We start from the raw sequence: 19775 nt of genomic DNA, 5'->3' as shown, positions 1-19775 counted from the left end.
TTGTAATATGTAGCTTGTTGAGTAGATACAATTACAGCTTAGCCTGAAGATGGACTGAGGTTTAGAGGCTTAAAGAAGCCTAGAGTTAGAGTGAGGGCTGGATTAAAGGGTTTATTTAGAAGCATGAAGCTGCTGAATGACCTACAGTAGTAGTATAAGTATTATGTAGCCCACAGCTCAGCTAGAAAAAGCACGTGTTTGTATTATATTCACTTTATAGGCATATCATTATATCGTTGTAATTATAGTATAACCAATGGTTATGTATTGTATAATTTGCCTTATCATGACTTTTCCGTTACATAAGTCAGGCCTATAAATGCAGTTTATTATTTCTCAAAATAAAGTTTGTTATTTATTTGTAGTAAATCGGATCGGATAGAAACAGAAAGATGGAATTAAGGTCTGCAGTATTGAATATTGTTTTGTGCAGAATTACATGAAGTAGCATTTGGAAAAAACAATCATTGTACAATAAATACATGAGGCTTGATTGTTGTGATAATGAAGTGTTGTAAGGTCATTAATGAAAAATTAAAAATGCAATAAAAAAAACATTTAGAAAACAATAAACTGTAAAAATAATTGATATAAACACGATTAAATTATTAGTCTTCGTCTGGAAATTTCAGAGGAAACCTTGTTTTTAAGTTTTACGAGTTGTACACAAAGCCTTAACGACAAACAGTGCATATCGGCGAAAATTACGATGGAAAGCAGAGTATGTCTGCCACTTCCGCTAACCAGAAGCCGATGGCCAGAATGAAAGTATCCGTGGCCATCTTGGTTGTAACGTTGTTAACGGAATATGCTTTATCGCCTTCTCAGTTCAGAAATCAGGAGCCACCGTCTGCACAAGAAAAAAAAACGTAAAAACAATTATTAAAAATGGAAAGAAAATTAGGAATCATAATTTTTACCGATTTCTGTTGTTGTTTCCGATAATCATAATGCGTTTCTGTTCAAACGGGGTAGTGGGACATTCCTGAGGAAATGATCGGCCTCGTTTGGGATTTGTACAATTGCCTACATGTTCACATGCAAACTAAGTAAGTGCCAAGCCGGTTCCCACTGAGCATTTACACGTCACGCGAAAAGATTCGCCCGAAGCTAGACAAAGTTCTATCGATTTTGCGAGTTGCAAATTCACCGCTTTAAATGAAAATCCACTGACGTTCAACACAGGCGTGGGAACGGTGAGAGGATTGACCTCCCAAAACTTAAATCATGGGATGGCAAATAAAAATAGCATTTTAAAGAGATTTCTTTTCAACAACATATTCTTATAACTCCTAATTTCGCTCAGCGATACAAATGATAATAATAATAACAGCCAGAAAGACAGAAACAAGGCGTTTGTCGCGAGAAAGTAATTTCTTTAAAATGCTTCTGAATGTGTAAAACTTAATGGAATTGGTATTTAAGAATGTCCTTTTACCCGTCACATTAATGTAACTGCTTAAAAAATATAACAACTGAAAAAACCCACAATTTTTGTTTTTCTATAGTATACAGAGAATAATAGAGACCGTTTAAAGTGTACAGCAGAATGAAATAAAAGACCAAAAAAAGAAGAATAAAATATTACTTAGTTGGGTGGATTGTCAGTGTTAAGGTAAGATAACACAGTGCTGTGTATTCATATACTACTGTACAATACCGTAAAATCATCGGTGCTTCTTGTCGAATCCATCGGACACATCAACTCTCGGAATTTTCCCTTTAATATTTCTTTACATGCTGCAAGGGTAACTCTCGGCTCGCAGACTTCAATTTTATAAACAAGGCAGCAAATGCGGCGATGATCCGAATGCCTATTTTTGGTGATGTATAAATAAAAACATGATAGTTATTCACTTTGACCATGGATCAAGAAAAAAAAAATTTCCTGAACAAACTGTAATTTATAGCCTAAAATTATGGCAAGCCTAAGCTGTCTGAAGTATTCGAAATATTATATTATTATATCATTTTTTATTATATTATAAATATTGTATTGTAATGAATTATACGTTTTGCATTATATTAGGCCTACTTGGTTTTAGCATTATATTATACAAATTAATGTATCAAAATACATTATATTATATCTATTTCTAATATATTATGTGAAAAATGTAACAAGTTATTGTTTTGTATTATATTATTTGGTTTTAGCGTTATATTATGAACATTTACTATTATATTAAATAAAATGCATTATATTATAATATAATTGTATTATATTAAATAGTATATTAAATAATATTTCTAAACAAACTGTAATTTATAGCCAAAAATTCAGATTGGCGTTTATGTTTTATAAATGAAAAAACATTTGTTTTTTTCTTTTTTTTTTAGTAGTAAACTTTATTAAAACTACAAATAGCCTATTCAATCTTTAATGTTTTTTTGGACAAAACACTTATTATTGAAATGTCTTGCTATATCGACTTAGTAATTCGATAATGATGTCTTACCTGAACATACGTTCGTACTTTTAAGTCGATTTTATTTGATTAGATTTAAGTTATCTTAAATTTTATGCGAAATTCATGTTTTTAAGTTAATTTGATGGAAGTATGTGACCATCGGACCAATAACAATATCAATGTAAACTTTACACCGACTTGTTGGTTCATGTTTTTTTATATTAATTGTATATATTAATAAATTGCACACTTTTGACGATGATCTTAGCTTTAAAAAACCATGTTAATACTTACAATTCGTTTATGTTGATCAAGTTTTCAAAAGTACTATCTTTGTAATTTTTTAATTCGTTGCCAAATATCAAACTGCAAAAAAACATTTTAAAATTTAAATGAGTAAACGATTCAGTGGTATTAAGTCATGAAGACATTTCTCATTCTTATGTCTTTAGTGGTTTATCCTGTTCGTTCGTAACTTGGACGTAACGCACGGACGCTGTAAGTAATTTGCCAAATCACGATATAAAAATAGGTCATCCGAACTGTTGCTTGCGATTGGTCATCTCATTTGCGTTTTGCCTAGATCTGGGGTAGTAAGTACATGTTATCCACAAATTATTGTTTGCTACTCGGAAAGGTAAGGAACACTTCTTGTTATCATTGTTTACGTCAGCTCATTTTAGATATTATATCTAAGCCTATATAGTACTATTAAATTTACAATAATTTAAACTAATTTCATTACAAAACAGACATATTTAACTACACGTTATGACGTCAAACTGTAATTTAAATATGCTAATAATTATAGTTATAACATTTATCATATCATTTGTTATATCTATCCGTGCTATCACTTAGAATATATTATGAGGCTTCAAGTGGTAAATGGCGGTCATTTTGAATGTATGTTAATTAACCCAATTTCTTTTTGGTAAACTTTAGATATGATGGTCATTTGGACCATATCAAGCAAACAAAACCAAACAAAATTGTTGTTGCAATTTGTTCTAATGTTGACTTATCTTTACTGGACAAAGATACAATGACCTCATGCCAATGTTTTAAAGTCGTGTTGTGCTCAAATGCGCGTTCATGTCTATGACCGGGGTGACACTGTGTTAAATATGGCACTGTTATGGTATTTAAATTAGACTTAATAGTCAAACATCATATTTGAAAAGAAAGCAATGAAATTTTTAGTGAAAGAAAGGAAACTGCAGGTGTTGTGTATTGCTTTTAGACATAAACAGGTACCACCGTACGAGAATCGGGTGTCCAACGGACGTGTACCATGTGTGTATATCGAGAGCAAAGCTATTATAAAATGTACAGATTTTGCAGACTATGTCTACGACACATAAGCTGTTGTATGGCAAAGTTACTACAAGAATTAATGAATATGATTCCGATAATTTTACAGAGCATCAAACAACTACATGTATATTATTAAATATTTTGACAAACATGGCGTTTCATACGTATAGTATTTGTACACACTGTATAGAAAACATCGAAAGGCGAAAACAGAAAAAAGACAATAACAGAGAATTATGACAAGTCTATACAATATTAACTTACAGTGTTGACAGTGATGAAGCAAAAGCAGAAAATGCACCTTGATCTATTGTAGTTATATCGTTATTATCTAAATACCTGCAAATATTGAAAAAAAAGACACACATTTAAAACAGATTGATTTGTTATTCAATCAAAACCAACAGCGATAAATTCCGCCACTTACAGGTTTGAAACATAAAACAATACAACATAAAAAACGGTTAACAATAAAATACAGATATAAATAGATAGATAAATAGATCAGCATGCCATAAACAATTTCAATTTAAAATGTATATTGATCAAACAGGTTATGCAGGCTGTTCAAGAAGTGAACACATAATCTTCCTCTTAAAATAACCAAGCCTATCATTAAAAATGTCAATATGATTGCAATTTAGATTATTAAATGTATATGGTAGTCTATTTAAAACAATATTAATAATAATACTGTATAACAATACAATAAATAGATAACCACTACATTTGTCTGCTATATTTCACAGTACAGTTATTTGTATTCAGCATTTCAGTGGGCGATTTTGAATTTTGAGTCTGGCATTTGAAACAATGTCAAATGAAAGGCAGGCTAATTTTTGCCACGAGGAGGTGCAAATCTGAGGGAGCGGAAAATATAAAGTGTACAATTCCAAACAGATATCACCTCAACTTTATTTATAAAACTTGAAAATCAGAAAAAAAGGGGAGAAGGTAGTGTATTATTTGTGGTTGTTGCCAGATTCCTAAACTCTAGAAAATGATAAATTAAGTTTATCTTACGGACGGATAACGCTAATAATAACAATTATTAATTCATAGTTATGCTTTATAGCTTTTTAAGTTTTTTTTTCTTGCACTTATAAGAACTTATTTAAAGTGCATTAAGTATTGTTTTCCTTCTAGATTATTTCAGTCATCACAATAGTTAATGTTTGTTTTATTTGGAGGTTCAGACTTAAACACAAAGTACAAATGTATATAGTACACTATGCTGTGTGAAATAAAACTGAAACTGAATGTACGTATCACCACATTGATAACCGATGCGCCCCCATTATGACGTTTTTTATAAGAGAAAGATACAAACCATGTGTTGCGCGTGCGAATAAAGAACAAGTGCAGCTATTCCACCGTACGGAGGGAAAGATAACCAATGCCTCTCATAATAACATTATTTTTCATTTAATAATATTTACTAATAATGATAATAACAACTAGATTTGAACTCGTCACTATGGACGAGTTAGGTTATCCGCAGCGCAAACGCCTCGTGCACGTCATACTTTAGAATATTGCGCACAGAAAAACGATTATGCCATTGAAAAAATGTTAGTGTGCTCTCTATTTTGTGTCACGTCTAAGAATATAGAGTATACACTATATATCTGTATACGTACTACATACAGTGCAGAATAGGTGAAAATACCGGGACCCGCTTTTTCATCCAATTTTTACCATGATGATGTCATCAAAATGAAACACGTAGATAGCAATTTTGGAAGGAAATTATCTGAGCAACAACATATCAACGTGTTGAATAAATTTGGATACGTAGAATACGGAAGCGCGCTCTCTTAAATGTCAAGATAAAACGTCAAACGTCAAAACATCCGATTCGCATAATTTGTACATGAATTCCAGCTTCCAGAAAACGTTTTAATAATGAGTATCACTTTTTATTCTGAGGAGCTATAATAAATTTAAATTTATTGGAATGATGAAAAAAAGTGACCAAAGTTATTCACGCTTTTGAACATGATGAAGTCATCACAATTTTAAAAATGGTAAATCATGCGAAAGATAATTGATTGACCTAGACAATATAAAAAAATGTGGGGAAATGGAATACGGATAAGTGGAGATGCGTTTTATTAAATGTGATGAGCTATGACAAAAGAGACAAAAATCCTATATTTTATATTCGAGTGGCCATACGATGACGTCAAAATGTCTAGTTAGCCATATTGATACATGATCCGATATCAACAACTCATCTACTTCCAGAATATGTAAAAAAAAAACTTCACCATGTAGTTTAGAAACTATGACTGTTTAAAAAAAGGCATAATTTTGACGATTTTTTTTACTTTTTAATCAAAAACGGGCGCAAATTGTCCAATTCGACGTGCTCGTATGACGTGATTTTAAGTCGAAATCGTTTGAAAGCTGGTAAAATTACTAGAAAAGGCTGGACAAATATAGGCCTAAATCACGCGTAAAAAATAACACTTTTTACTAATAATGATAATAATAATTATACGAATAGGGCAAAGGGTAAAAAATAAAATGATGTGACAATAAGTGTGGTTATATTACAACGAAAATATACTATTTTCAAAAGTATGATAAACAAGAGAAAGCACTCTCAGTTCTGTCAATGATATCAAACCATCAAACACATTTGCTGTTAATGTAGTTATTTGGTTATTGTACAAGTACCTGAAAACCGTGAAAAAATGCAATAAATAAGTACAGTATATATACAGTACCAAAGAATAGTAAGATAAAAATTATCTATTTTATTAATTTAGAAATACTTTCCATATCATATGATTTCTGGATGTAGATCAATATCTACGATACAATACAACCGTTTAATGCCTATGATCCATGTGTTCTGCTATATTTTTACGTTTGGTTATGGCCGTCGATGGTGCTACAGTAACTGAATTAAATAGTCTTGTTCGCAAATAATGCCAAAATAGAAAAACTCAAAAAGAGCAACAGAAAGATATTACATTTGAACGTATTACACATTAAACAGACATATTCCGTAAGAGTATTACTTCCAAAAATAAAATAATTGTTTTTAAGAGGCATAGAGTTAAACTGACGTTTTCATGAGAGGAAGGTATATAATATTTGTTCTACGTGCACATTAAGCTTATTACAACACTATTGCAGAGTATAGGCTACGTGAATCGGTAACGAGCCGAACGGATCATCCAGGATTTCTGACAAGTCTTGCCAAGTGCGCTCCATTTGCGCAGTTGTACGGAGGCGTGTCTATTTTTGTTTTCGTATCTAATTATCTAATTTGGCTTTCAAAATTGGTAGCGCAAAGCAATCGCTACCCCTGGATCTGCCCCGTCGGAATATTTTGATATAACATAATAGAGGTTCAGACGTTCTGTGGTATATTTATTATTGTGTTATTTGTATGTTCCTTGTAAACTTCATCTTAATTTCAAATATAATAATATCAATAAAGTAATATTGTTTACTTAAGCGTGGTTCCCACTAGAACGCAACGCAACGTAACGCAGCGACGTATCGACGCAAACTGCTGTATTGCGTAATCACAAGTGGGAACCGACGACGCTACAATGCTGCAAAGCCGCAGGTTTGATTTCACGCAGGCGAGGGAAAACACAATTATCGGAAGGGCATTTTCTTACGTTGCGTAGGTTGCGTTACGTTGCGTCGCTAGAAGTTAGAAGAGTGCCAGTTATTCAGCACTGAAGAAAACAAAATCGGAAAAATTTAAACACATGTGACCACATTTTTTTAAACATTATTAAAGCTAAGTGTGTTAATTATTGAGATGTAAAGCACATTGGCTGATTTTAGCATGAGGAAGTGCAAATATGGAGGGAGGGGAAATATAAAGTGTAGACACAGATAACACCTCACACGCAAGCTATTACTGACCCAGTGTGAAGGCCGAAATCAAGAGACTAGTTGTTTGACGGGATGTTCCTGCTCCCCAATTATTGTGATCCCTTTATTTATAGAACTTGAAAAACAGAAAAAAGAGGAGAATGTGTATGTTTGTTTGTTGCCAGATGCCTATAACGCTGGTTCAAATTTTAAATTAAGTTTATCTTACGGACGGATAACGCTAATAATGTACGTACCACCACATTAGGTAACCGATGCGCCCCCATAATGACACGTGCGAATAAAGAACAAGTGCTATTCCACTCTACGGAGGGATAGCTACCCGATGCCTCTCATAATAATATTATTTTTCATTCAATAACATTTACTAATAATGATAATAATTTACTCTAAAACAAACGAATACAAGTAGGCCTATCATTACACACAATACAACTACATACAGGAGCTTGTGTTAAAATAAAGGTTTAGTGATCAATCATAATCAAACAAAAACAGGCATATTATATTATTTTAGTTTTGGATGAATATTTTGTCTTTACAAAGGGTTAAAAAATGATATGATGTGACAATAAGTGTGGTTATATTACAACGAAAATATACTATTTTCAAAAGTATGATAAACAATAGAAAGCACTCACAGTTCTGTCAATGATGTCAAACCATCAAACACATTTGCTGGTAATGTAGTTATTTGGTTTCTGGACAAGTACCTGAAAACCGTGAAAAAATGCAATAAATAAGTTTAGTTTTGGATGAATATTCTGTCTTTGCAAAGGGTAAAAAATGAAATTATGTGACAATAAGTGTGGTTTTATTACAACGAAAATAAACTATTTTCAAAAGTATTATAAACAAGAGAAACATTCGAACACATTTGCTGGTAATGTTGTTATTTGGTTATTGGTCAACCACCTGAAAATCGTGAAAAATGTAATAAATAATATATACAGTACCAAGGGATAGTATGATAAAACATTATCTATTTATTAATTTCGAAAAACAAACAAAACATAACAATAAATAGGCCTATCTAATTGTGCCAGCAGAGGTAAAAAAAAGCTTATGTCTAATTAGGCGTGTCACTCCAGCAGTGAAACCATTACAAGGTATATACAAGGACATACTAATACTTGTTTAATGTTACTTTAGCTCGTATTATCATTATTTGCATGTTTCAGCTGTATCATATGATGACATAGATCAATATCTACAATACAATACAACAGTTAAATGACGATGATCCATGTGTTTTGCTATATTTTTACGTTTCGTTATGGCCGCCGACGGTGCTACAGTAACTGAATTAAATAGTCTTGAGTTCGCATAAACAATGCCAAAATAGAAAAACTCAAAAAGAGCAAAAAGAGAGATATTACATTTGAACGTATTACGCATGAAACAGACATATTTCATTGAAGTATTAATTTCTAAAATAAAATAATTGTTTTTATGAAGAAAAGAGTTAAACTGACGTTTTCATGAGAGGAAGATATACAATATTTGTTCCTCGTGCACAATAAGCTTATTACAACACTATTACACTAAAGCATAAAGTTACACTTAACTGTGCCTTATCACCGTTTAATAGTTCACCCGATACAAAATTCTGATTTGTCCAAATTTCTTTTTAAAAGATCTGACAAATATAAACATGAAGAAATAAAAAGCATGCAATGTCATTAATATACATCAGACTTATTATAATGACATCAATTTTCGATAATCATAAGGACGAGTTCTCGAATGATTCTCTCATTTGTGCCGATGGAATTGATATTTCCTAAGTTCACCTAACTACGGAGGAATAACGCTGTTCATGTACGTACCACACTACATTATATAACAGATGCCTCACATAATGACGTTTTCATGAGAGGAAGATATATTACATTTGTTCCGTGTGAACAATAAGCTTATTACAACACTATTGCAAATCATACATGAAATGAAACAATATGTCATAGTTCACTACTGTAGTAATGGAGGGATAACGCAAACGTATACGTACCACCACACATAGATAACAAATGGCTCTTATAATGACGTTTTCATGAGAGGAAGATATATAATATTTGTTCCGCGTGCAAAATAAGCTTATAACACTATTGTAGATTATACGTGAATCGAAATAATTATGTCGAGTGTGCCGATTCCTTCTTGTTTTACTGTGGACAACCGCATAGAGAAACTTTAACATTTAACGCCATGCGTCTGGATTGTCTGTGTTTTTAAACGATTGTCAATGCTATCTCGACATATGACAATTATTTCAATTTGGTAATACAGAATCTTAAATGTATCACATGTGGTTCTTGTATCATTAGGTTAAGAATAAACATTTATAATAATTATATAATTTCTCATTTAATAAAACATACCAGTTATACAACAAACTACGTACAGGAGCTCGAGCTTATGTTAAATTAGTACATATTTTTTATCATTTATATTAAGAATACATTAATCATAATGTTTAATGATGCTGTTTTATCGAATTTTAATGTTACTGGAGAAATCGGGATACTGTACCGATAATCGGGTGTGTTAGACCAGAATACGTTACTTCGGCTTAAAATGGAGGTCTTTGCTTTAACCACGTTCTGAAATGTGTCAGTAAGATTATGTTAGGCAAAAACAATACCTTGTATGCAGCATTTCAGTGGGCGATTTAGACTTTGTTTGGCACTCGAAACAATGTCAAATGAAAGGCAAGCTAATATTGCCATGAGGAGGTGCAAATCTGAGGGAGAGGGGAAAATGTAATGTGTACAAACAGATATCACCTCACCTTTATTTATAAAACTTGAAAATCAGAAAAAAAGGGGAGAAGGTAGTGTATTATTTGTGGTTGTTGCCAGATGCCTAAACTCTAGAAAATGATAAATTAAGTTTATCTTACGGACGGATAACGCTAATAATAACAATTATTAATTCATAGTTATGCTTTATAGCTTTTAGTTTTTTTTTCTTGCACTTATAAGAACTTATTTAAAGTGCATTAAGTATTGTTTTCCTTCTAGATTATTTCAGTCATCACAATAGTTAATGTTTGTTTTATTTGGAGGTTCAGACTTAAACACAAAGTACAAATGTATATAGTACACTATGCTGTGTGAAATAAAACTGAAACTGAATGTACGTATCACCACATTAAGTAACCGATGCGCCCCCATTATGACGTTTTTTATAAGAGAAAGATACAAACCATGTGTTGCGCGTGCGAATAAAGAACAAGTGCAGCTATTCCACCGTACGGAGGAAAAGATAACCAATGCCTCTCATAATAACATTATTTTTCATTTAATAATATTTACTAATAATGATAATAACAACTAGATTTTAACTCGTCACTATGAACGAGTTAGGTTATCCGCAGCGCAAACGCCACGTACACGTCATACTTTAGAATATTGCGCACAGAAAAACGATTATGCCATTGAAAAAATGTTAGTGTGCTCTCTATTTTGTGTCACGTCTAAGTATATAGAGTATACACTATATATCTGTATACGTACTACATACAGTGCAGAATAGGTGAAAATACCGGGACCCGCTTTTTCATCCAATTTTTACCATGATGATGTCATCAAAATGTAGATGTAGATACGTATTACACATTAAACAGACATATTCCGTAGGATTATTAATTCCAAAAATAAAATAATTGTTTTTTTGAGGCAGAAAGTTAAACTGACGTTTTCATGAGAGGAAGGTATATAATATTTGTTCTACGTGCACATTAAGCTTATTACAACATTATTGCAGAGTATACGTGAATCGGTAACGAGCCGAACGGATCATCCAGGATTTCTGACAAGTCTTGCCAAGTGCGCTCCATTTGCGCAGTTGTACGGAGGCGTGTCTATTTTTGTTTTCGTATCTAATTTGGCTTTCAAAAATGGTAGCGCAAAGCAATCGCTACCCCTTGATCCGCCCCGTCGGAATATTTTGATATAACATGATAGAGGTTCAGACGTTCTGTGGTATATTTATTATTGTGTTATTTGTATGTTCCCTGTAAACTTCATCTTAATTTCAAATATAATAATATCAATAAAGTATAATTGTTTACTTAAGCGTGGTTCCCACTAGAACGCAACGCAACGTAACGCAGCGACGTATCGACGCAAACTGCTGTATTGCGTAATCACAAGTGGGAACCGACGACGCTACAATGCTGCAAAGCCTCAGGTTTGATTTCACGCAGGCGAGGGAAAACACAATTATCGCCTATTATCACCTCACACGCAAGCTATTACTGACCCAGTGTGAAGGCCGAAATCAAGAGACTAGTTGTTTGACGGGATGTTCCTGCTCCCCAATTATTGTGCTCCTTTTATTTATAGAACTTGAAAAGCAGAAAAAAAGAGGAGAATGTGTATGTTTGTTTGTTGCCAGATGCCTATAACGCTGGTTCAAATTTTAACTTAAGTTTATCTTACGGACGGATAACGCTAATAATGTACGTGCCACCACATTAGGTAACCGATGCGCCCCCATTATGACACGTGCGAATAAAGAACAAGTGCTATTCCACTGTACGGAGGGATAGCTACACGATGCCTCTCATAATAATATTATTTTTCATTCAATAACATTTACTAATAATGATAATAATAATTTAATCTAAAACAAACGAATACAAGTAGGCCTCATTACACACAACTACATACAGGAGCTTGTGTTAAAATAAAGGTTTGTGATCAATCATAATCAAACAAAAACGGGCATATTATATTATTTTAGTTTTGGATGAATATTCTGTCTTTACAAAGGGTAAAAAATGATATGATGTGACAATAAGTGTGGTTATATTACAACGAAAATATACTATTTTCAAAAGTATGATAAACAAGAGAAAGCACTCACAGTCTTGTCAATGATGTCAAACCATCAAACACGTTTGCTGGTATTGTAGTTATTTGGTTACCGGACAACGATCTGTGAAAACCGTGAAAAATGCAATACATAAGTTTAGTTTTGGATGAATATTCTGTCTTTGCAAAGGGTAAAAAATGAAATTATGTGACAATAAGTGTGGTTTTATTACAACGAAAATATACTATTTTCAAAAGTATTATAAACAAGAGAAACATTCGAACACATTTGCTGGTAATGTTGTTATTTGGTTATTGGCCAACCACCTGAAAATCGTGAAAAATGTAATAAATAATATATACAGTATTAAGGGATAGTATGATAAAACATTATCTATTTTATTAATTTCGAAAAACAAACAAAACATAACAACAAATAGGCCTATCTAATTGTGCCAGCAGAGGTATAAAAAAGCTTATGTCTAATTAGGCGTGTCACTCCAGCAGTGAAACCATTACAAGGTATATACAAGGACATACTAATACTTGTTTAATGCTACTTTAGCTCGTATTATCATTATTTGCATGTTTTAGCTGTTTTTCATTAACTGCTTCTACATGATATAATTATGTTTTATCTATATTTTACTGTAATCATGTTGTACTTTCCATATCATATGATGACATAGATCAATATCTGCAATACAATACAACAGTTAAATGACGATGATCCATGTGTTCTGCTATATTTTTACGTTTCGTTATGGCCGCCGACGGTGCTACAGTAACTGAATTAAATAGTCTTGAGTTCGCATAAACAATGCCAAAATAGAAAAACTCAAAAAGAGCAAAAAGAAAGATATTACATTTGAACGTATTACGCATGAAACAGACATATTTCATTGAAGTATTAATTTCTAAAATAAAATAATTGTTTTTATGAAGAAAAGAGTTAAACTGACGTTTTCATGAGAGGAAGATATACAATATTTGTTCCTCGTGCACAATAAGCTTATTACAACACTATTACACTAAAGCATAAATTTACACTTAACTGTGCCTTAACACCGTTTAATAGTTCACCCGATACAAAATTCTGATTTGTCCAAATTTCTTTTTAAAAAATCTGACAAATATAAACATGAAGAAATAAAAAGCATGCAATGTCATTAATATACATCAGACTTATTATAATGACATCAATTTTCGATAATCATAAGGACGAGTTCTCGAATGATTCTCTCATTTGTGCCGATGGAATTGATATTTCCTAAGTTCACCTAACTACGGAGGAATAACGCTGTTCATGTACGTACCACACTACATTATATAACAGATGCCTCACATAATGACGTTTTCATGAGAGGAAGATATATTACATTTGTTCCGTGTGAACAATAAGCTTATTACAACACTATTGCAAATCATACATAAAATGAAACAATATGTCATAGTTCACTACTGTAGTAATGGAGGGATAACGCAAACGTATACGTACCACCACACTATATAGATAACAAATGGCTCTTATAATGACGTTTTCTTAGAGGAAGATATATAACATTTGTTCCGCGTGCAAAATAAGCTTATAACACTATTGTAGATTATACGTGAATTGAAACAGTTATGTCGAGTGTGCCTATTCCTTCTTGTTTTCCTGTGGACAACCGCATAGAGAAACTTTAACATTTAACGCCATGCGTCTGGATTGTCTGTGATTTTAAACGATTGTCAATGCTATCTCCACATATGACAATTATTTCAATTTGGTAATACAGAATCTGTATCACATGTGGTTCTTGTATCATTAGGTTAAGAATAAACATTTATAATAATTATATAATTTCTCATTTAATAAAACATACCAGTTATACAACACACTACGTACAGGAGCTCGAGCTTATGTTAAATTAGTACATATTTTTTATCATTTATATTAAGAATACATTAATCATAATGTTTAATGATGCTGTTTTATCGAATTTTAATGTTACTGGAGAAATCGGGATACAGTACCGATAATCGGGTGTGTTAGACCAGAATACGTTACTCCGGCTTAAAATGGAGGTCTTTGCTTTAACCACGTTCTGAAATGTGTCAGTAAGATTATGTTAGGCAAAAACAATACCTTGTATGCCTTAGCAGCCTGGTGTAGAGACCTATGTATTGCCTTCGCTAAATCCTTTCTTAAACTTGTTCCCACTTATACCTTCTAGGGGAATGTTATCCATAGATATAACCCTAATGTACTGCTGATTGGATTCGTGTCATAAGAACTGTTCGTTATATCATGGTAGTATGTGGTGCAATTAATTAAAGAATTACATGATTTGTAAATATTTTTTTGTCACAAAGTGCAACACAGTGTGACGTATTGTCTGCTACAATATCTAATGATTACACATTTTTAATAATTATGTAATTTCTCATTTAATAAAACATACCAGTTATAATAACAAATTACTGTAATCAAACTTAGGAATCAAAGTATCAAAACAACAAACTACGTAGAAGAGCTTGTGTTAAATGTGTACATATTTTTTACCAATATTAAGAATACATTAATCATAATTTTAAAAAAAAATATCGGTTATATTATTTTAAATTTGGATGAATATTCTGTAATTGTTAAGTAGCAAAGCATAAACAAATTAAATTGATGTGACTATAATAACTGTGGTTATCCTACAACGAAAATACACATTTCAAAAGTATGATAAACAAGAGAAAGCACTCACAGTGTTGTCAATGATGTCAAACCATCAAACACATTTGCTGGTAATGTAGTTATTTGGTTATTGTACAGCCATCTGAAAGTAGTGAAAAAAAGGAAACACATAATTAAATGTATAGTATGCATACTAAGGGACGGTACAATCAGTACGTATTGTTTTAATTTCGGAAAGCAATCAAACAACAACAGCACATAACTATATTGTGCGCCAAAAGAATCGGCGTGCCACTACAGAAATATAAATACAAACAATTAATAATAATACTAATTGTTGATGTTACTTTGGCCCTTATATCTTTACTTACATGTTTATAGACAGATACCGTACAAGTGTTAATTTCTAAGGGGGTCAAATTGTGCTTGGAAATAAGTATAATTAGGCCTACTGAATGGTTGAATGACAACATAATTTTCACCCGATACAATTTTCTGCGGAACAAACGAATTTGACCAAAAAAAATCTGACGAATATAAACACGAACAAAGGAAAAGAAATTCATATACATCAGATTTATGAATAACGACGTCAATTTCCGATAATTATAATTAATTAAATCTCAATTTTATAGAAATCAAAAAAGTTGATATTTAAATAAAATGTATAAAACATGGTATAAACGTGGATCTCGAGGGTGAGTTCTCAGATGATTCTCTCATTCGTGCCGATGAAATAGATACGTCCTAAGTTCACCTTACTACGGCGAGATAACGATATGCGTGTACGTACCACACAAAATTAGATAACAGGTGCCTCTCATATTAAGGTTTTCATAAGAGGGAGATATGAACAAAATATTTAATAATAATTGTTCCGCGTGCGTACAATACGGTTTTTACAACACTATTGCAGATTATACGTGAATCTAATGTCGAATGCACCTTCATCTATGGTAGTTATATCGTTATCATATAAAGACCTGCAAATATTGAAAAAAAAGACACACATTTCAAACGGATTGATTTAAAACAATATTAATAACAATACTGTATAACAATACAATAAATAGATAACCATTAAGCTTTTCAGCTATATTTCACAGTACAGTTATTTGTATTCAGCATTTCAGTGGGCGATTTAGACTTTGTTTGGCACTCGAAACAATGTCAAATGAAAGGCAAGCTAATATTGCCATGAGGAGGTGCAAATCTGAGGGAGAGGGGAAAATGTAATGTGTACAAACAGATATCACCTCACCTTTATTTATAAACTTGAACATAAAAAAATGGGAGAAGGTAGTGTATGATTTGTGGTTGTTGCCAGATGCCTAAACTCTAGAAAATGATAAATTAAGTTTATCTTACGGACGGATAACGCTAATAATAACAATTACTAATTCATAATGCTTTATAGCTTTTAGTTTTTTTTTTCTTGCACTTATAAGAACTTATTTAAAGTGCATTAAGTATTGTTTTCCTTCTAGATTATTTCAGTCATCACAATAGTTAATGTTTGTTTTATTTGGAGGTTCAGACTTAAACACAAAGTACAAATGTATATAGTGCACTATGCTGTGTGAAATAAAACTGAAACTGAATGTACGTATCACCACATTAGGTAACCGATGCGCCCCCATTATGACGTTTTTTATAAGAGAAAGATACAAACCATGTGTTGCGCGTGCGAATAAAGAACAAGTGCTATTTCACTGTACGGAGGGAAGGATAACCAATGCCTCTCATAATAACATTATTTTCATTTAATAATATTTACTAATAATGATAATAACAACTAGATTTGAACTCGTCACTATGGACGAGTTAGGTTATCCGCAGCGCAAACGCCACGTGGACGTCATACTTTAGAATATTGCGCACAGAAAAACGATTATGCCATTGAAAAAATGTTAGTGTGCTCTCTATTTTGTGTCACGTCTAAGTATATAGAGTATACACTATATATCTGTATACGTACTACATACAGTGCAGAATAGGTGAAAATACCGGGACCCGCTTTTTCATCCAATTTTTACCATGATGATGTCATCAAAATGAAACACGTAGATAGCAATTTTGGAAGGAAATTATCTGAGCAACAACATATCAACGTGTTGAATAAATTTGGATACGTAGAATACGGAAGCGCGCTCTTTTAAATGTCTTGAACTATGACGCAAAATATGAAATTACGACTGTTATAATTGAACTGGCCATATGATGACGTCACAACATCCGATTCGCATAATTTGTACATGAATTCCTATCTACAATTCAACAGCTTCCAGAAAACGTTTTAATCATGAGTATCACTTTTTATTCTGAGGAGCTATAATAAATTTAAATTTATTGGAATGATGAAAAAAAGTGACCAAAGTTATTCACGCTTTTGAACATGATGAAGTCATCACAATTTTAAAAATGGTAAATCATGCGAAAGATAATTGATTGACCTAGACAATATAAAAATATGGGGGAAAATGGAATACGGATAAGTGGAGATGCGTTCTATTAAATGTGATGAGCTATAACAAAAGAGACAAAAATCCTATATTTTATATTCGAGTGGCCATACGATGACGTCAAAATGTCTAGTTAGTCATATTGATACATGATCCGATATCAACAACTCATCTACTTCCAGAATATGTAAAAAAAAACTTCACCATGTAGTTTAGAAACTATGACTGTTTAAAAAAAGGCATAATTTTGACGATTTTTTTTACTTTTTAATCAAAAACGGGCGCAAATTGTCCAATTCGACGTGCTCGTATGACGTGATTTTAAGGCGAAATTGTTTGAAAGCTGGTAACATTACTAGAAAAGGCTGGAAAAACATAAATCACGCGAAAAAAATAACATTTACTAATAATGATAATAATAATTATACGAATAGGGCAAAGGGTAAAAAATAAAATGATGTGACAATAAGTGTGGTTATATTACAACGAAAATATACTATTTTCAAAAGTATGATAAACAAGAGAAAGCACTCTCAGTTCTGTCAATGATGTCAAACCATCAAACACATTTGCTGTTAATGTAGTTATTTGGTTATTGTACAAGTACCTGAAAACCGTGAAAAAATGCAATAAATAAGTACAGTATATATACAGTACCAAAGAATAGTAAGATAAAAACTAGAATTTAATTCGTCACTTTGACGAATTATAGGTGATCATTTTACTGAAATTATTTTTTTTTAAACATGCACGTACGTTAACATACGATCGGAAAATGTTGATGTATGCCATCCTATTATATACGCTTATAGTGCTGAGTTGTGCCTATATGCCATATGTACAGTATATACTGTATATCTATATACAGTGTAGCATAGGTGAAATTACGGGACACACATGTTCTAATTTTTTGGCATGATGACGTTATCAAACTAAACTTTAAGATGACAATTTCGAAAGATAATTAATTGAGCAAAAAAATATAAGATTTGGAAAAAAATTTGGCACGTAGAAGCGCTGTGCGCGCTCTTTGAAATGTGTATAACTTTGACGAAAAATATGAAAAAACTACTTTTTCACTTCAACTGGCCATATGTTAACGTCACAACATCCGATAGGCTTAATTTTTATATGAATTAATATCTACATTTCATCAGCTTTCATAATAAATTATAATCATCAAGGTACCCTTCAATTCTGAAGAGCTGTAAGATATTCAAATTTACTGCGAAGGTGAAATTACACGGCCTACGTTATTCAAGTTTTTACGCGTGATGACGTCAATAAAATGAAAATAGTGTCAACTCATGATAAAGGTAATTAATTAAGCAAGCACATACTGAAATTTGTGCGAAATTCGAGCACACATAACCAAGATGCGCTCTGTTGAATGTGATAATCTACACAAGAAGATAACAAATCCTAATATTTAAATTCAAGTGGCCATTTGATGACGTCAAAACATTTTGTACGTCAAATGTGTACATGAATTCATATCTACAACTCAATGGCTTCCAGAATAAGTTAAAAAAATCGGGGGTCATCTTGCATTCTGAAGAATTATTTTCATTTTAAAAAAGACCTATTTTTCACCATTTTCAGAACTTTTGTAAAATTAATGTGCGCATTTTGTCATTTTTAACGTGCTCGTATAGCGTTATTTTAAGTCGGAACTGACTCAAATTTGGTGAATGTACTAAGGATGGTGAGTAGAATGAGATTTGTATAAAAAATTCATATTTTTTACGCTTTTTAAGTATCGCGCGCGCAAAATTTTTTTTTGCGCAGTAATTTTTGGAAACACGCAAATGGCCTAATTCATGCTCTAAATTGATCAAAACCTAATTTTGCGCGTTTTAAATTTTTAGCGCGCGGTTTCACATGCATGACCTTGAAACGCGCAACTTTTTATTTGCTAATATTTTTACCCTTGATCTGAAGTTTACGTGTAGTGAATTTCATTAATATGTGATAATGAATTTTGGAGATATGATTGATAATGTGATTTCGCAAAATGGCGTATAAATGTCGTCACGGATGAGTGATCACGCTGGAAAGCTTATTAGGATTAAGTTATATTATTTGAAAGATATTCTGAAATTTTTGTAATCATTGACATTAAACTTTTTGAGATAATTGTTACACAAAATAGTGTACAGAAACAATAAAAAGAAAGAAAAAAATAATAAAGATTTTATACAATAACAATAGGTGATCATTTTATTCTAAATGA

The 19775-nt window shown here is 32.0% G+C and overlaps 1 protein-coding gene across 1 annotated transcript in view; it reads right to left on the bottom strand.

Annotated features, from left to right (window-relative positions):
* Window positions 1–542: 542 nt before the first annotated feature.
* LOC144856236 (uncharacterized) overlaps window positions 543–19775 on the bottom strand; it is a 34845-nt gene continuing 15612 nt past the window's right edge. Inside the window, exons 3-7 of the mRNA XM_078714186.1 lie at window positions 8234–8305; window positions 3993–4067; window positions 2706–2777; window positions 1661–1814; window positions 543–850 (exon numbers count right to left, since the gene is read on the bottom strand). Coding sequence (XP_078570312.1) covers window positions 830–850; window positions 1661–1814; window positions 2706–2777; window positions 3993–4067; window positions 8234–8305 — 394 coding nt within the window. The 3' untranslated portion in view covers window positions 543–829. The remainder of the gene's footprint in view (window positions 851–1660; window positions 1815–2705; window positions 2778–3992; window positions 4068–8233; window positions 8306–19775) is intronic.

The sequence above is a fragment of the Antedon bifida genome, chromosome 11 (assembly GCF_963402885.1).
Source record: "Antedon bifida chromosome 11, ecAntBifi1.1, whole genome shotgun sequence".
Taxonomy (NCBI): Eukaryota; Metazoa; Echinodermata; class Crinoidea; order Comatulida; family Antedonidae; genus Antedon; species Antedon bifida.
Note: the sequence above shows the minus strand (reverse complement) of the source record. Positions and strands in the feature narration are given on the sequence as shown.